This window comes from Atractosteus spatula, chromosome 5 (assembly GCF_055471065.1).
Source record: "Atractosteus spatula isolate fAtrSpa1 chromosome 5, fAtrSpa1.hap1, whole genome shotgun sequence".
Classification (NCBI taxonomy): domain Eukaryota; kingdom Metazoa; phylum Chordata; class Actinopteri; order Semionotiformes; family Lepisosteidae; genus Atractosteus; species Atractosteus spatula.
Window position 1 is genome coordinate 45,945,505 of NC_142710.1, and position 16,732 is coordinate 45,962,236.

Sequence of the window (16,732 nt, forward strand, 5' to 3'; positions counted from 1 at the left end):
GAAGGCATATTAAGTATCAGGAAAGAAGGGTGACCTTGGAGGAGCTCAGACACTACTTGCAGCATAGATGGCACTCCATATAGGAGACCCCACTTAACATCTCCTGTCTTCTTTATGGCCAGAAATCCAAAGTGCTACTCTACCACTTCTGCCCAGTACTAAAGGAAAAATGTACTCATCCAGACAGAGAAAACTGAAGTACTGAGTTAAGTCAATCACCAGAGAGGTGATTCTACCCTATTTCTCTGGGCACATAATTGTTTCCTGTCCCTTAAGGCCATTTGTCTACCCAGAGTGACCAATATGGTAGCAGACATATTATATAGAGGCAGGATGGACCCTTTGTTTCCGAGGAGTCTACAAACTACACACTGTGGTTCTCCATCAAGAACAAGAAGCATCCTGTAGGAAACTTGTATTCATGCTGATGCAGCAACTGTGGCAGATACCCATCCTTCAGGATCAACTAATCCAGTCTTGCTCCTGAGCATCACAGACACTCAGGGCTAGGGCCGTCAGAATCTTCAACATCCCAATTGGTGAAGACTGCATTCTTTTTCAGGGTTCCAACCTTTTCATGATGCAGATATTAAGTTCAAAAGATGTTATAAGAACCTTTTCTTCAAATGTTCATTGCAAAGTTTACCTGCTGGCTGTAAGGATTTCCACTGCCGGGACTTCCTCCCATAGAGTTCACACCCTGGCCCATAACACCTACAGCAAAGGGCACAGCAGACATGGTTAGAGACAAAGAGCAATTACTTCTGAACCTATAATCACACAATATCACAGCAACTATACTGCATTTCCTACTATACTGGTACTGATATGTAAAAACACCTTGGTTAAGAAACTGTATAAGAAAAATAAAATTTATTCTGAAATGGCGATTTCTGAATGACCTAGACACCAAAGTAGTCCCCCAAACACAGAGTGAGCTCTGGAATCCAATGTCATTCTCCAGTTGCCTGCAGGATTGTTGTGGTGTCTGTAATGGATGTGTCTCCAAGTGGCACTAATCGTGATGTATGTGACTATGTTGTGTCTTGGACTGGTTCCACTGGAGTCTTCATTTCCTCTTTCTTCTAGAGTGTAGCCACGGGGTTCAATGTCATGTGCCAATTTGTGGAAAATCTATCAAAATTGAGTACTGAAGAAGAAGTAGCAGCCGCAAAAATATTTTTAAAATATGTCTGTAAATCAAAGTTTGTCCTTAGGAATGGCATCTGATGGTGTCAACTTAAAAGAATGGTTAATGGACAATGCATGCACACATCCTACAGTATAGTCTTGTTTTTCATAGGATAAATTCACAATCTAATTGTTGAGCCTTTGGCCCAGCTGGTCAATAGTTACAACTGCAGAGGGTAAATGAAGAGCAAGGATATATCTTACTCAATTAATGGAACACATTATAAACTTCAGACCCGAATGTCCTCAATCCACACTACTGTTTCAAACAAAGAATCACAGAAAAAAAATTATAGCATTTTGCTGTTGGTTCTATCAATGGCTCCTGTTTTGTAAATCTGTAAGAAGAATGCTGTAACTCATTCTCATTCAAAGCTTAAAATAAAAGATTATAGAGCAGGTATTAGCAATGCCTTTTCACATGTCTTTGCTGAGTTTATCCATTCATTATCAAAGAGCTGTTCAATCCTAACGAGAGTTGCTGTAACCCAGAAGCACAGGACGCAAGCTGGGACGCCACCTTGGATGAACATCAGTTCACTGCAGGTACAAACAGGGATAATTTAGAGACAAAGATTAACCTAGTCAGCATGTCTTTTGGTAGTGGGAGGAATCTGGAGAAGGTGGATAATATAATCCATGTAAACTCTGGGAGAACATTTAAACTCCACACAGATGGCACCTCAATCCAAAAATAAACCCAGGACCCAAGGATCAAACCACAATACCACTCACTAGAAGAGTACATGTAGCAATCAAAACAAATTACTTCTCAATAACAAAGATTTGTCTTTTATGCTTTTGGAAATTTAGATTACTTTATTAGCCACATACAATTTCTTGCATTAGGAATTTGTCTTTTCGCATACCCTAGCTTGCTCTCCATGAGACATACAGGCAACACAGAAAGGGAAAGAGAAGCTTGGGGTCAGAGCGCAGGGTCAGCCATTTATACGGCGCCCCTGGAGCAGTTGGTGTTAAGGGCCTTGCTCAGGGGCCCAATGAAGTAGGACTCCTCTGCCGGCCGCGGGATACAAACTGGCAACCTTCCAGCCACAGGTGCAGATCCTTAGCCACAGAGCCACCGCTCTGCCCAACCTTATTAAAGGTCTCCATTAAGTTGAATGTGCCAGTCTAAACATCTGCAACTTACAAAGCTGTGACTTAAAGATTTATTAGTACAGTAAGTCTACAATACAGGAAGCCCCTTCCAGAGGTGTTAAAAAGAGAGGTAGAAGAAGCAACCTCCTGGTGAAAATGATTATGTCCTTACCAGAGAATGGGATGCCTGGGATTACTGGCATACCTGGAGGAAGATGGTGGGTTAAAGGAGGTACCCCCATGTGATGTGGCTGCATGCTGCCCATGCTGACCATGCCGTCAACTGAGCCCTGTAAGGGCAGCATAGGTGGCCCAAAGCCACCCATCATGCCTTGAGGGACAACACAACAAATCCATGCATCAGTATCATGCACTCACTATCAAAAGTCATGCACTAGAAACAAAGATAACAGAAGTTAAAATATGGTTAGTGCATAAGATGAACAGACTTGTTAGCTGTAACATAAGTTAGCAAAAAAATCAACACAAAGGTTAAAAACATGATTACTTTATGCACATGCTGTTGATGATATAAAAAAGAAAATGGTTGTCACTCAAATTTCAAATGGTGAAAATGACAACATGTAGCATTAAACTGTTTATTTGGGTGATGTGACTGCTGTGGGACCTTAAGAGGACATAATTAAAAGAGATGGGCATTTCACCTGAGGGTACAGAAGCAAGTAGATTGGGGAAAACCTTGTGAGCAGTTTAGCCTGATCCTTTAAGGTAAAGGGTGCAGCCGTGTTAGTGAGTGGTTACCTGACCCAGGAGTTATGTTCTGATTAAGCATTCCCATTGGTGTTGGTGGGGGCACCACACCCATGAGTGCCCCAACAGGGGTACCAGCTCTAGGTGAAGCTCCCTGCTGCTGTTGGGCTGCACGGTCTCTTTCCTGCTGTTCTGCAACTTTGGCTGCCCGCTCTGTAAAGCATATGAGAAAGACAGTGACCTCACTTAATCCACAAAAGATACATTCTAACATTCTACATGCAACTCTAGCTTGGATTCCAGTAGGTTCACAAGTTTGTGGCTTCCTTCCCTTTGGAAGTCAGCTGGCTGCAGGCTCCACTTACCTTCGTACTCAGCTTTCTTGGTTGCCTCCAAGTTTCTCCATTCAGTGCCTACCAAGCGACTCAGCTCTCCAAAAGAAAAGTCTGGGTGCTGGGCCTTTATCACTGCTCTCATCTCGCTGCTGAACAGGATGTACCCACTCATGTTGATTTTCCTTTTAGATCCCTCCTTCTTTGCACTGCCTTTTATAGACTTCGGAGTTGACTAGCCCCAAGAGAAAAATGGAGATCAGCTCAATGTCTGCACAGTTCTAAATGTCTTGAAGCAAATTAAGTTATTTTTCAAAAGCATAGATGATCAGCACATTCCCTCACAACTAACTTTGCAGATGCTGCATGTGTACTGATGTGGACACAAATACACAATCAACTGGTAGCCACAACAAGAACTAAACCAGTAATCTTTGAATGCAAGCATGACTACATTGTGGAAAAAAAGCTTTTGAGGTATCCTTAGATAAGTCACTCACCTGAGGAGGGGTATAGGGCATAATATCCAATTCACTGGCTAACGGGGTTTGTAACTGTGGCATGGAAGGGGTCTCTGTCACCTCTCCATCCTCTTCCCCCATCTCCTCCATCTCATCATCAACTCCTTCCAGTTCTGCAAACTTGGCCTCCAGTTCCTGGATCTTCTTCTCTAGCAGAGGAGACGGCTCTTTCTGAGGCACAATTGGCTTCCTGTCGGGCAAAGAGGAAACCATCTGTATATGATATATATCAATATATGGCACTCTGTTCTCTTGTGAACAACACAACATCAACATAACTTGCATAACACCAGAAATGCACTTGGACTGGATAAGCTGGCCCATAGCACATCTTGTCATTAAAAAAAAAAAAAATCACAATTTAAATTTTAAACACAACAAAAATGCAATGTAAAACATCGGCCCAGTGCTCATTGGTTGGCCATTGGTCACCAGTAACTTAAACCTGGAATTATACCTTTTGCCCAATTGTTACATGAGACTATCTACTGATTTCAGTTACATGGGACTCAAGCCCCTCAGTCAACTTCATGAATGCACAAGCTCTGGATGGTTTTAAAACTAAAACCTGGTTCTCCCTTTCTGTGTAACTGAAGTTGATGTTGGTTCTGTTTTTAATAATGCAAAACATGTAAGGTTTCCATTTAGTAAATGAGACCCCAGCCAGAAATAAAATCCACAGAGAGGTCCTAGAGAATAGAATTGGAAAACTTTTGAAGTTCCAAACTTAGTACTTCCTACAGATGCTACAAAAACCTGAGCCTGTGTCTCAATGAAGCCTGAACCATTAAAGTACACTCTGTTACCAGAGGATGCACAGGAAAATAAAAAAAGAGAAAGCTATTACAATGGAACAAAGGGTCACTAGAACATTGGGTTATAGAAGTGTATACTGTGAACAGTTTTACTTCTTGACAACTGAAGGCATAAAGAACACAAACAAACATAGATTTGAAGGCTGAGTCTGCTGCACACCTATACCATCTAATGGAGTGCATTGAGCTAAAATATCAGCAGCAAAGACCATGTCTGATTATTGCCACCAAAGTACAAACAAAGTGCAGGTAATCTAAGTGAAACTGGTATGGAGGTTTTCACAGCTTTTAAAGATTTTGTTGATGAATACTGATACTGAAATAGAAATGTATATAAAGTACCTTACAAATGTATTTGGGCAGCAGAATAAAAACAATTGATTGATTTACAGACATGCAATTTGTATTTATGATCAAGAGATTAAAATGAACTATCTACAATATAATAAGATTATTTCAGGGTACTTTCATGCATACCTTTGATCATATTAGAACAAGAATACACTTTGTGGTTTTGGAAATTTGTTCCAAATGTCTCATGGCTTATCTTTGTACTTCTTAGCACATTTTAATCTGTTTTTTTCTTTGTTCTTGGTGCTGATCAGAGGTTTACAACTTGAACTGTCACCTTTGTAATTCTTTTGTTTCAATCTATGGTGAATTTCACCCCTGTACTCTGAAACTTGGTTGTGTTTTCACTAACAGTTGTATTAGAGTTTTCCTTGACAGCTCATATCATTTTTTCATCATTAACTGCAGAAGCTTTTCTTTTTCGATTACAGTCTAAGCTGATTGGTAATTATACCTGAGGTTTGTTTGTTTTTCAGTACATTCCACATTGTTGATTTTATACGCCCAATTACCATGCTCTGTTTCTGAAAACATCAGAAACATTTTTTCCTGCTTTTATTTAACCAAAAATCTGGATTTCATTTTTACTTTTGACTCCAAACACTAAAGGTGATGCAAGACAGATTCACAGATCTTCATGAGTCTAATTACCCAACAACAAACTTCTGAGCAGCAAGAGACATTCTTACATACAAAATAAATAGGTTTAATACTGTCCGTTTAATTTAAACAGTACAACTGAAACGATTTTACTAAAAATAAAATACTTAGGAGCTGTACATATCAACAATATAGGGCAGAATTGGTGGATACATAAACATGTATATTGATGAATATTAAATTAAAACATGCCATAATTATACATAACACTTTTCATGGTAAACTCACAGCCATATTGAGCAGTAAGTTTTTTAACCCCATTACATACATGTTCTGATATTTGTTAAGAGAGGTGTTTCATTAGATGATTGATAAAGTATTTTAATCTCAGGCATGATGTTACACAGCCCATTTTAGCTGCTTACCTAAAATAATAGATTTCATCATCAACCACTTTGGCAGAGAGGGAGAACCGCTTCAGCCCCTTAAACTTCTTCATCTGCTTATCCGTATCATTGTAGCGACTCTCACAGAGTAGGACATCATCCTCTGACACTTCCGTGGGCCGACAGGAGAGATAATCCTTAAATGAAGACACCACACACTTCCCTGGGGAGAGGTGTGGAGAAACATCAGTGACAATCTATCCAGACTCATAATAGTGGATATAATTATGTACACAAGGAACAAGAAGGTATACATTATACATAACATATCGCCATTCTTTTTGTAAAAAAAATAGTGGTACTATTATTATAATACTATGTTACCTAGTATTATACCAATAGTTGCCAGAACAGCCTTCAGGAAGTGCCACCCCTATGAAGCCTATATATGTGTAAACAATGATATCAATGTAGTGTTTTAAATATGTACCATTACTCCTAGGAAGGAAAACTCTGACAAGTGCATAGAAATAAACATTTTAGCTATTGAAGGTAGGTCCCATCGACAGACTGCAGCTCAACTCTGTGTTTCATCTAGTGCTGTGTGTAAGATTTTGCATCTGGGGAGTGACTACTCTTGAGAAGAACTCCTAAACAGATGTCAAGCTTTTCAGAAGAAATATTCATTAATATGATGGTCCAATATGGATCTTGGGAATGACTCACTGCAAGTGAAAGAGATAATGTTTTTCAAGAACAGTAAGATACACATTAGTACAACATGGTCTTAGTGAACATGTAGCTGATAAAAGGAGAGAACAAACAAAATGATTAAAATGGTGGGATGATCAAATCTGAAAATTATGTTAAAGATTAGTTCAAGTTTGAGCTGTCTGGCAATAATCAATGCTAGCTTTTTTAATACGAAATGCAGGGTAAAATAATCTGTGTGCAACAGCTACAGTGAGGCATGGGGTAGATCAGTGTGGGGCTGCATCTGACCCAAGGCCATTAGATTTTATTATAAAAAACAAGGGTCCCTTCACTGCTGAGGGACACAAGCATGCTTTGATCCAGAATACAACTCCCTAAGGAATGCTTCTTATAGGTCAGGGATTCATCTTCTTCAAGACTAAAACCCCAAATACACAGCTGATGTGGTGAAAAACTATCTGGAATATAAGCATGACTAACAAAGATGCCTTCACCTGCCTGCTGTCCTGATATGAGCATTAGAGGCCATAAGGGGGTTTACACAGATGGATTTATGGCAATGAAGCAATGTGGATGAATTGTGTTTCCAGGATTTTGGAACTCCATTCCATAGCCCTTTACCAATAAATTGGGTTTTAGCATGAGAACATGTTAAGGATCTGTAGAAAGCAAAGGCTCCTCCGTTTACGAGGCAATTAATCTGTCTTTGTATATTTTCTGTAATAATACATTGCATGCACACATTATTCATGTTTATACTTATTTGCAATGTATACCTGGTTTTCCCTTTGTATCCATAATTAAAACAAAATATGACCTTTACTTTTGAAATAAACTCCAATCTTTTTGGTGTAGGTGAGTAATAAATACTATGTAAAGGACAGTTTTAATAAGGCTGCAATTCTAAAGCTGTTAAAGAAAAAAGGTAGGGCTCTATGATTTATGAGAGATACGCTGCTGGCTGAGCACTGTTGAAGACAGAGCCAGCATATTCTTGGCTCCCAGCAAAAAGTCACCGCTGAATTTCCTGCAAGTCTCTGCGGAGCTTAGAATTTGTCAAAAAATATGACCAATTTGGGCACACCGGTATCACTTGCAGTGCTGTGAAAAAGTAAGTACACCCCATTAAAAGGTGTGTGTTTTTCAACATATTTGCATGTATGGATATTTGATCTTCGTTTCAACAATACTGATAGATAAAGGTGATCTAATTTAACAAATAACAATTAAAAGTATTCTTTGCAATCATTTATTCAACAAAAAAAGTCAGAAATGCAATTGTCTGCTGTGGAAAAAATAAATAAACCCCCTAGCTACAATAGCTGGTGTTGCCCCCTTTGGCAGAAATCACTTCTTGAAGGCGTTTCTTGTAATTGTCTATCAGTCTCCTACATCGACTTGGAGAAATTTCTGCCCACTGAGGCATAAAAGCAGCCCCAAACTATAATGCTTTCACCACCACGCTTTACAGTTGGTATGAGGTTCTTTTGGTCAAAGGCAGTTTTTGGTTTTCGCCAAACATGATGTCAGGCATTCTAGCCAAACAACTCTACCCTTGTCTCATCCGTCCAAAGCACATTGTTCCAATAGTCCTGATCTTCACCTAGGTGTTGTCTTGCATCTATATTCTTTTTTGAGAGCAGAGGCTTCTTCCTTCCTGACCGCGCATGTAGGTCAAAGTTGTGCGGTCTTTTTCGGATGGTTGACTCTTTGACATAGCACTTTGACACTGACAGAGGCAAGACTTGCCTGTAAATCCCTTGATGTTATCCTGGGGTTCTTGGAAACTTCCTGCAGCATCTTTCGGTCAGCTCTTGGTCTGAATTTGGTGAGACAACCTGGCCTGGATAGATTGCCAGTGGTTTGAAATTTTCTCCATTTGTAGATGATCTTTCGGACAGTGGAGTGATTGACTACAAATTGCTTGGAAATGACTTTAAAACCCTACCCAGACTCACTGGCATCAACAATCTTTCTTCTGAGGGCCTCAGAGAGCTCTTTTGATCTTGGCATGATGTAGCCGCAAACCTCAATTGCTAAGACCAAACCAGACCGCAGGTTTCTGACGTTTATATAAGGCAGTTCCCTCCAAGTTACTAATGATGTTCTAATTATTTGCACCTGTTTTGGTGTACCTGATTCTAAGTTTAGGAATTTCAATGCAATGATAAAAGCAGGGGTGTACTAACTTTTTCCCCACAAGGAAATTGCATTTCTGTTGATTTAAATAGTACAAATTAGTGCAAAATGTGACTTTTCAATGTTATTTTTTTAAATTAGATCACCTTTATCTATCAGTATTGTTGAAATGACGATCAAATATCCTTTTGTCCAAAAATGTAAAAAAAGACAAACCTTTTCATGACGTGTACTTACTTTTTCACACCACTGTATTGTGCCTTGGGATCACATCAAATTGGGTATGTATACGGTAAAAATAACTGGAGAATGTAAAAAAAGCCCTCTGAATTAAAATCAATTCCCTAGTACCTATTGGACCTAATGCAGAATACCTATTACGCAGGCCATAGGGCAGGTTTCCTCCAGGTTACTCAAGAACACCTCCTTCTTGTAAAACATTTTTGTTGGCTCATGCTCCGTCTCTTCTGGGTGGATAAAGATGGGTCCTAAAAAGTAGGCAGCACCATCACGAACCCACATCTTCTCAATCCTAAAGTTGTAAAGGGAAATTCAGAGTCACTGCTTAACAAACCACACAAAAGCAAACATTTTCTGAAAAAATGATAAGATATGCAAAAAAGCAACAAATAAGAGATTGATACATTATAGTGCAATTCCAAAACCAATGTCTGTACACCCACAGAATAAAAATCCATCAGTCACCCAGGTGCGTGGACAGCCATACCTTCCTACTCTGTGGCGCACTAAGCCATGTGACTTGATGAACACACAGTCACCCACTTTCAACCACATGTCATTATAACGCAGCTGTTCGTAATACTGGCAACCCGGCTCCCCACTGGGCATTTCTACTGGTACATCTTCTCTCTCCTAGAAACAGATATTAACAGGGACAAGTAACACCTCAGTGCTGTTTATTGTGCATCTTGATTTTCAACTTTAATCCTGTAGTATTCAAGATAGGTACAGAAACATTTCTTCTTAATTATTCTTATTAATACTTATTAATTTCTAAATATACACAGCTCATTTTGAATTACCTATTGCTTCTCCATGTCTTAGCTCACAGCAACGACTCACTGTAAAATCCATGATGTCTTATAGCAGACTCTGGATGACCACATATCTCACTGATGTTACTGGAGGTCTGCAGGTGCCCAAGTGCCCAACAGACAGGCACTCTGCTGAGAGGAATCCTAACTGACTAGTTGAATCTGGATCAAGTGTCAAGTAACTTGACCCAGGTCTAACATAATGTCTGACCCACAGAACTCAGCCTGTGAACAGGGTAAATATATTTTCTAGATGAACAGCAACCTCTTAAAAACATAGTATTATTTTAGTTAGTAACATAGGGCTTTTCAAAGACAGAACTATCATTACTGAAATTCTGTATAGCAATGATGCATTTTCATGCATTCAAATTAATCAGCTACTGATTTTTACAATAATACTTTCAAGGACATTAGGTATGTTCTATGTAGCATGCACTTTTATCTTACAGCCAATACTGACCTTATCAATGATCCCTTTAGCATCCACTCCTCTACCTTCCTCGGTCACTTCAGGAGTTTTTTCCTGTTCATGTTTTGTAGCATTAGCAAACATTGAAGCCACTCGCACAACAGGCAAGGGCACATCCCGAGGGACAAACCTCACAGAACTGACTGGCATGGTCCACATTTTGATTTTCTTAAAGGATTTTGTCTTGGCTGAGTAACGGGACTCGCACACAAACACATCCTCTGGCCTGAAGCCCTCTGGGTGTAGCTTAAAGTACTCCTTTAAAGGAAAGAAATGCTCTGGTGTTATTAACATGAAATTGACATTTAAATAGGCACGTTTTAATTAAAACTAAGCAATTTTTAAATTCCTAAATTAGTACACAAAAGTTTGAATTAAGCAGTGCTTAAATACTAGTCTTATTTCAATATTTTCTAGAAAGCAATTCTACAGAAGCGAAAAAAAATACCTTGTTTATACAAGGTAGTATTGCATTTAAATGAGAAAATTGAGTTTAAACGCAATAATCACTTTGTGAAAATGTTGCCTACTATATTAATATATTGCATTATATGCCAAATAATACTATCCTGTGCAAAGTAGCACTGACTTTAACAACAGCAGAATATCGTCATACTCCTCGCAATAATTATACTCAATAATTTTCTCATATAAACCCAATACTATCACCTTTAAACAAGATTTTGTTTTTCTGTGGCGTTAATAAGCTTCCATTCAATTAGTTGCAAACACACAAGATAAGTTCCTTTTTACTTGAGAACAGAAAATGTAGATACTAACCACACACTTCTATACATACCTGCACATCTAAAACGAGAAACAAGCAATAGTTTGCCAGCCCCTATAACCGATAAACTGAATTGCCTACTGCCAAGAAAACCCAATACTCTTCCAATGAAGTGTCATTATAACTGTGAACTGAGCTGCGTACATTTGTCTGACAGGAAAAATGACAAACTTCTAAAGGATAGTCAATCACTGAAATTAGCATATTAAAAAGAAACAAGCAAAATCAACTGACAGAACCTTATATACTGTATAAATATATGTTTATGCATGTATAAACACATATATGTGTGTTAATGGAATACCATGGGCATCTCTCTGAAAACGCAGAATGCAACTAAATTTACCTTCACAAACATCACTACACACTTCCCAAGTATTTTGCTGACAGGCACTTTGTTGTAGTAATCACTCTTGAAAACCTCCTTTTCCAGGAACTTCCGTGTAGCCAGATGGAAAGTTTCATTCGGCCTGTAGAACCAACAACCATACAGCCACTTCTCCCCTGCATTGTGACAAAACATTAATGGTTATTAAGTTTGCTTTAACAAGACATTAGCCAGCAGCCATATCACCCTGCAACTCACAACTGGCAGCCCACTGAAGCTAAGCAGGTGTGAGCCTGGTCAGTACCTGGATGGGAGACCTCCTGGGAAAAACTAAGGTTGCTGCTGGAAGAGGTGTTAGTGGGGCCAGCAGGGGGCGCTCACCCTGCGGTCCATGTGGGTCCTAATGCCCCAGTATAGTGACGGGGACACTATACTGTAAACAGGTGCCGTCCTTCGGATGAGACGTAAAACTGAGGTCCTGACTCTCTGTGGTCATTAAAAATCCCAGGGTGTTTCTCGTAAAGAGTAGGGGTGTAACCCCGACATCCTGGCCAAATTTCCCATTGGCCCTTACCAATCATGGTCTCCTAATAACCCCCTCTATGAATTGGTTTCATTACTCTGCTCTCCTCCCCACTGATAGCTGATGTGTGGTGAGCGTTCTGGCGCACTATGGCTGCCGTCGAATCATCCAGGTGGATGCTGCACATTGGTGGTGGTGGAGGGGAGTCCCCATCTCCTGTAAAGTAAAACTCCTGTAAAGGAGTAAAAACTCCTGATTGGAGTGTCCAGAAAAAGCGCTATATAAATGTAAGCAATTATTATAAGACATTTTTGTCAACATAAAACGGCAAGAAAGAAAGAAAGCATTTATCACGCAAAGACTTACCAGCATCATCCTGCCAGAGCCTCTCAATACAGACAATATGAGGCTGCAGGTTTGGCTCAGCTGGCTCCACGTACACGTAATCTCCGACATGGTACATGCTGTTCTTAAAGCTGCAGTCCTGACTGTAAGTGCGTTGCAATCCAGACTGCCAGCCCCCACCGGAGTGCTCATCACTTTTCTCAGCTTCTGAAACAGCAAGAAGGAGACTATGGATTTAGAGCTTGTTTTAAAAAAACATCAAGAAACTTTTTTTACACTCAGCAACTTCCTGAAACTATTGTATTCCTGTTGTATTTCTTTTCAAAATGGCTCTTTGATCACACCCACCTTTCTTTTCTTCTTCTCTCTTCAGTTTGTCTTCCTCCATCTCCTTGGGGAGCTTTTCCTTCTTCTCTTTCTCTACATCATTGTGTAAGTGCTTGGTCGTGTAGCTTAGGGCTGGCGACAGTAAGATCTCTCCATTCTTGCAGAGTTCATCTCTGATCTTAATGAAGAACTGCTGAAGCTCCACGGCATCTTCAAAGATCTCAGAGTCTGTCCTGCAATACAATTCACAGAGCATTTAAGCTTGCTATTTAGCGCTTTTCCATTATGAGCTATCCCTGAACATGGCAAACTGTGTAGTGTCTAATGTTTCTTTGTCACTTACCTGTAAATAAAAATGAATGTGTATCAATAAAGCTTGATAAAAGGTTTGTGATATCAAATATTTTTACCTGTGCAGTCTTCTTGCTTTCTCCAAAACCTCAAACATGTGTTCTTGAAAAACATCCAACCTCCTGTAACGATTGTTCTCAATGCTGTTGCGGATGATCTCAAAATTCAACAGAGGCTTGTTGGGGTTTCCAGGGTCTCGTGAGGGAATCTCTGCCAGGGAGTCACTGTAACAGCGTCCTTCATCGTCCTGGTGGCTCAGCACAGACACGAACAGGTTATGGATCAGTTCCTGTATCAACATTGTAACATTGGGAACATGACTTTCCTCCCCTCCTTCCAAGTCCCTCCTGGTCTCCAAAAGGACCTTGTGAAGCACAAGAGCATCTTTGTAAATCAGAGACTCTGGCTCATTGTAGGTACAGGCATTGTTGAACATGAGAACAAAGTCTTCCACCAAGGAGTCCACATCCTGGTACTTGTTGGCCATCATGTGGCTCTTGATCTTTTCCATGTCAATAGGCTTTTTGATTGTCACATAGTAATCCGGCAGCTCCTGACGTGAGGGCAGCCTCAGGAAGATGGCACTCAGCCGGCGCCCTCGCTTGTCCGTGTAGTTTTTCACAGCTTCGTACAGCTCGTTCAGCTTCTGCTGGAGAGGTGTCAAGTATTTTGACTTTTTAGGAGAAATGCCACTCTTCCTGCCTAAAAAAATGGAATTGATGATGATCAGGTATGCTGAATAAGCACCAGGAAGTATTTAGTTAGTAGTAACAAAAATGTAAATCATGCATCAGGCTAGACCTGACAAATCTATAATAAAATAATTTTAAAATAATAGATTTTGATTACTTGTAAATTTAAAAATCCATAAGAAAATCTCTGTAGACTCATTATAATATTTGTTTTGTCATGTTCTGTTTTTAGGCAAGTAATTTATTTAGTAGATGCACTAACTTATGACTCCAAACATACTTATTTTCAGTTTTGGAGAAGCCATGTCTTCATCCTCTGGTAAAGGTCCCAGCTCTTTCCTTTTCTCCTTCAGTATTTTTTCCAGAAAGTTGGCATCATTATAGACCTTTTTCAATAACAATAAATCAGTTATTACTTTGATAACACTACATGACACTTTATTAATGCAAAAATTGTGACACTGTGGTCAGTCCCTTGATTATATTCAAAACCATTAGTTATCACTTCCCATTTATTTCTTTGTCTGTGAGTTCCCATTTTCTGTACTTATTTATATTTGTTTTTCTTTCTTGTTCTTTCTCAGATTAAATAAATTTGTTAAATAATTAAATTTCATATGAGAAAAGTTTAAATTAGACAAAGTGCAGTTTCTTTCAAGAAAATGTTCCAAAAACAGCACACAAAGGTAAAAAATGTTTAAAGACATTATAACCTGAGACAAGAAATGAGACAAACACAGTTAACAGCAAATTGGTAGGGCTATATTTTTCACAGCTTGTTTTTTTAACACTGCAAGACAATTAACTTTCCAGGGGATCTGTATTACCACTGTATTACCACTTATACTGAACAATAACCAACTAATCAATCCATTAGACAGTTTTATTGGTAAACATCCCAAATAATTATGGGCATGAACACAAAAAGGGGATGTATTCTTCATCTGCTACTTAGGAATTGAGTATTCTGGGCGATTTGATCAGATAATCATCTTTTAGCTAAAAAAAAAATATTTAGAGTTACATGTGGTTGAATGTTTTGTCATTGTCCCTTACATTTTTTATGCCAATGTTTGAAAAATCAGATACAATATACAAAAAAACAGTAGTGGAATTTCTTGAAAGAAATTTTGAAGAAATGCAAGATAACTGTTTTTCCAGTTTAAGAAGGCTAACAGATATTTGAGAGTTGTTACCAATTTTGTTTGTTGATTAAGTGTACCTGCTATGGACAAACTTTAACAGTGCATCATTTACAAAACAAAACCAAATCAACACACCTGATTATGCTTACATTTAACAGCCCACAACATTCACTTTATTTATATACCTCTTTATTTTCACAACATATTCATAATTCAATAAATATAATTAAAATCAGATTATATGTTAAGGTCCTATCAAATCCACACAGTTGCATTTTAATTTCCTGAATTATTCTGTGCAGGGATCAATGCCAAAAGTGGAAATCAATAATGATCAGCTGTGCCTCTGACAAATTATATATTTGCAGTGCCTCCTACAGTTCCGAAAGAAATACCACAAATAGTTTAACTAACAAGGAGCTAATAAATTAGTGCACCAGAATAATGCATCTCATACTACCTGAAGAAACACAAGACACAGAAATACATCTACAGATATTCACATGCAATTAATTTGCACATTACATACTGTGTGCAAATGCCTACACAAACTGCAATGATGAAAACAGCACACTGAAATAAGTGTTTAATTGGATTCATGCAAGATTATATTGGCCTTTTGAGGTTGGTAACTGCCTTAATGATTAAATGGTATTGGATAAATATGGGCATTTAGCCATTCTTCATCGGAAAGCTGCCTATTCCTGTGAAAGGACTGTGGCAACCTAGAGTATATCCAGGAAGCACATGGTGCAAAGTAGGACTACACCCTGGGTCCATCACAGTGTGCACACACATGGGGGAACTGATCTCGCCAGCATGCCCCTGGGAGGCAGTAAAAAATTGCAGCGCACACATAGAAAGGCCATTCAAGCGCTCTAACTGCCATGCCACCCATGAAGAAGATAAAGGGCAAAATAATCAGTAAACACTTTTCAACTGCTCCTTGAGCTCTTTTTTAGAAAGATGTCTTTCAATAGTACAGATAAAAAATCTAATCATCTGTATGTTTCTTGGTTTCTAGCCTCAAAAGTTTTTTTTTAATTAAAAAAATCTATCACTTTAAACCCCCTCAAGCAGGAACTTGCCAGCACATACCTGTGAGCCCTCCTCGTTGTAATGGCGAGCATTGCGGAACATTAGCTTCATGTCCTCCATGAATGCATCCTCGGTGAGGTACTTATCTGAGCGGATGTTATGCTCGATGGTTTTCAGGTCCATGGGCTCCAGAATGATTTTGTAGTAATCTGGGTAGTCCTTCTTGGAGGGCTTGACCATGAAGAGATCACACAGTCTCCTGCCAGTGGAAGCCTCTCGAGCCTCTGTCACAGCACTATACAGGATCTTCAACCGGTGTTTCTTAGTGTTCTTCTTCATGCTAACAAACACACATTGCAAAACTGAATCACCAAAAAATATTGTCACAGTTTTGGGATTAGCAAAATGTTTGAAATTTCTAAGAAGTTTCTTTCTTCCTCATTCTAAAGGGGTGATACAGTGAGCACGGTTTAAGCATTTCCATAGACTGTGTCTATCTAATCCACTCACTTGAACCTGGGCTCATTGACCAAAGAACCAGGTGAGCTAATAGTGTTACTAATACATAAATTATCATTCTATGTGAGGTCATGAAGCCAGTCTTCACGGGGCTGGGTCAAAGGACAAAGCAGGGCTCAAGGCAGGAACATGGAGGATAAAAAAAAATAGCATATACAATAAGCACAGGGGATAATCATCTCCGAGGAGAGAGTGACTAAGAGGTAACTGGGCCACAAGAAAGAAACTTTCTACAGTCTGTCCAGGTAATCTGAGCACTGGAGGAGAACTGGACTCGAGGCTTAAAATG

The 16,732-nt window shown here is 39.2% G+C and overlaps 1 protein-coding gene across 6 annotated transcripts in view; it reads right to left on the reverse strand.

Moving 5' to 3' along the window:
• The window catches only part of pbrm1 (polybromo 1), a 30,156-nt gene that overhangs the window by 4,128 nt on the left and 9,296 nt on the right, over positions 1-16,732 (reverse strand). For 2 of the 6 annotated variants that reach the window (XM_088917649.1, XM_088917651.1), the window contains exons 14-28: positions 15,985-16,264; positions 14,022-14,127; positions 13,109-13,751; positions 12,720-12,931; positions 12,393-12,578; positions 11,522-11,679; positions 10,380-10,646; positions 9,589-9,734; positions 9,236-9,393; positions 6,048-6,231; positions 3,836-4,046; positions 3,369-3,570; positions 3,055-3,216; positions 2,498-2,623; positions 647-714 (exon numbers count right to left, since the gene is read on the reverse strand). In XM_088917649.1, coding sequence (XP_088773775.1) covers positions 647-714; positions 2,498-2,623; positions 3,055-3,216; positions 3,369-3,570; positions 3,836-4,046; positions 6,048-6,231; positions 9,236-9,393; positions 9,589-9,734; positions 10,380-10,646; positions 11,522-11,679; positions 12,393-12,578; positions 12,720-12,931; positions 13,109-13,751; positions 14,022-14,127; positions 15,985-16,264 — 3,109 coding nt within the window. Of the gene's footprint in view, positions 1-646; positions 715-2,464; positions 2,624-3,054; positions 3,217-3,368; positions 3,571-3,835; positions 4,047-6,047; positions 6,232-9,235; positions 9,394-9,588; positions 9,735-10,379; positions 10,647-11,521; positions 11,680-12,392; positions 12,579-12,719; positions 12,932-13,108; positions 13,752-14,021; positions 14,128-15,984; positions 16,265-16,732 lie in introns of all 6 variants that reach the window. The other 4 variants (XM_088917650.1, XM_088917648.1, XM_088917652.1 and 1 more) reach the window with 2 other exon arrangements.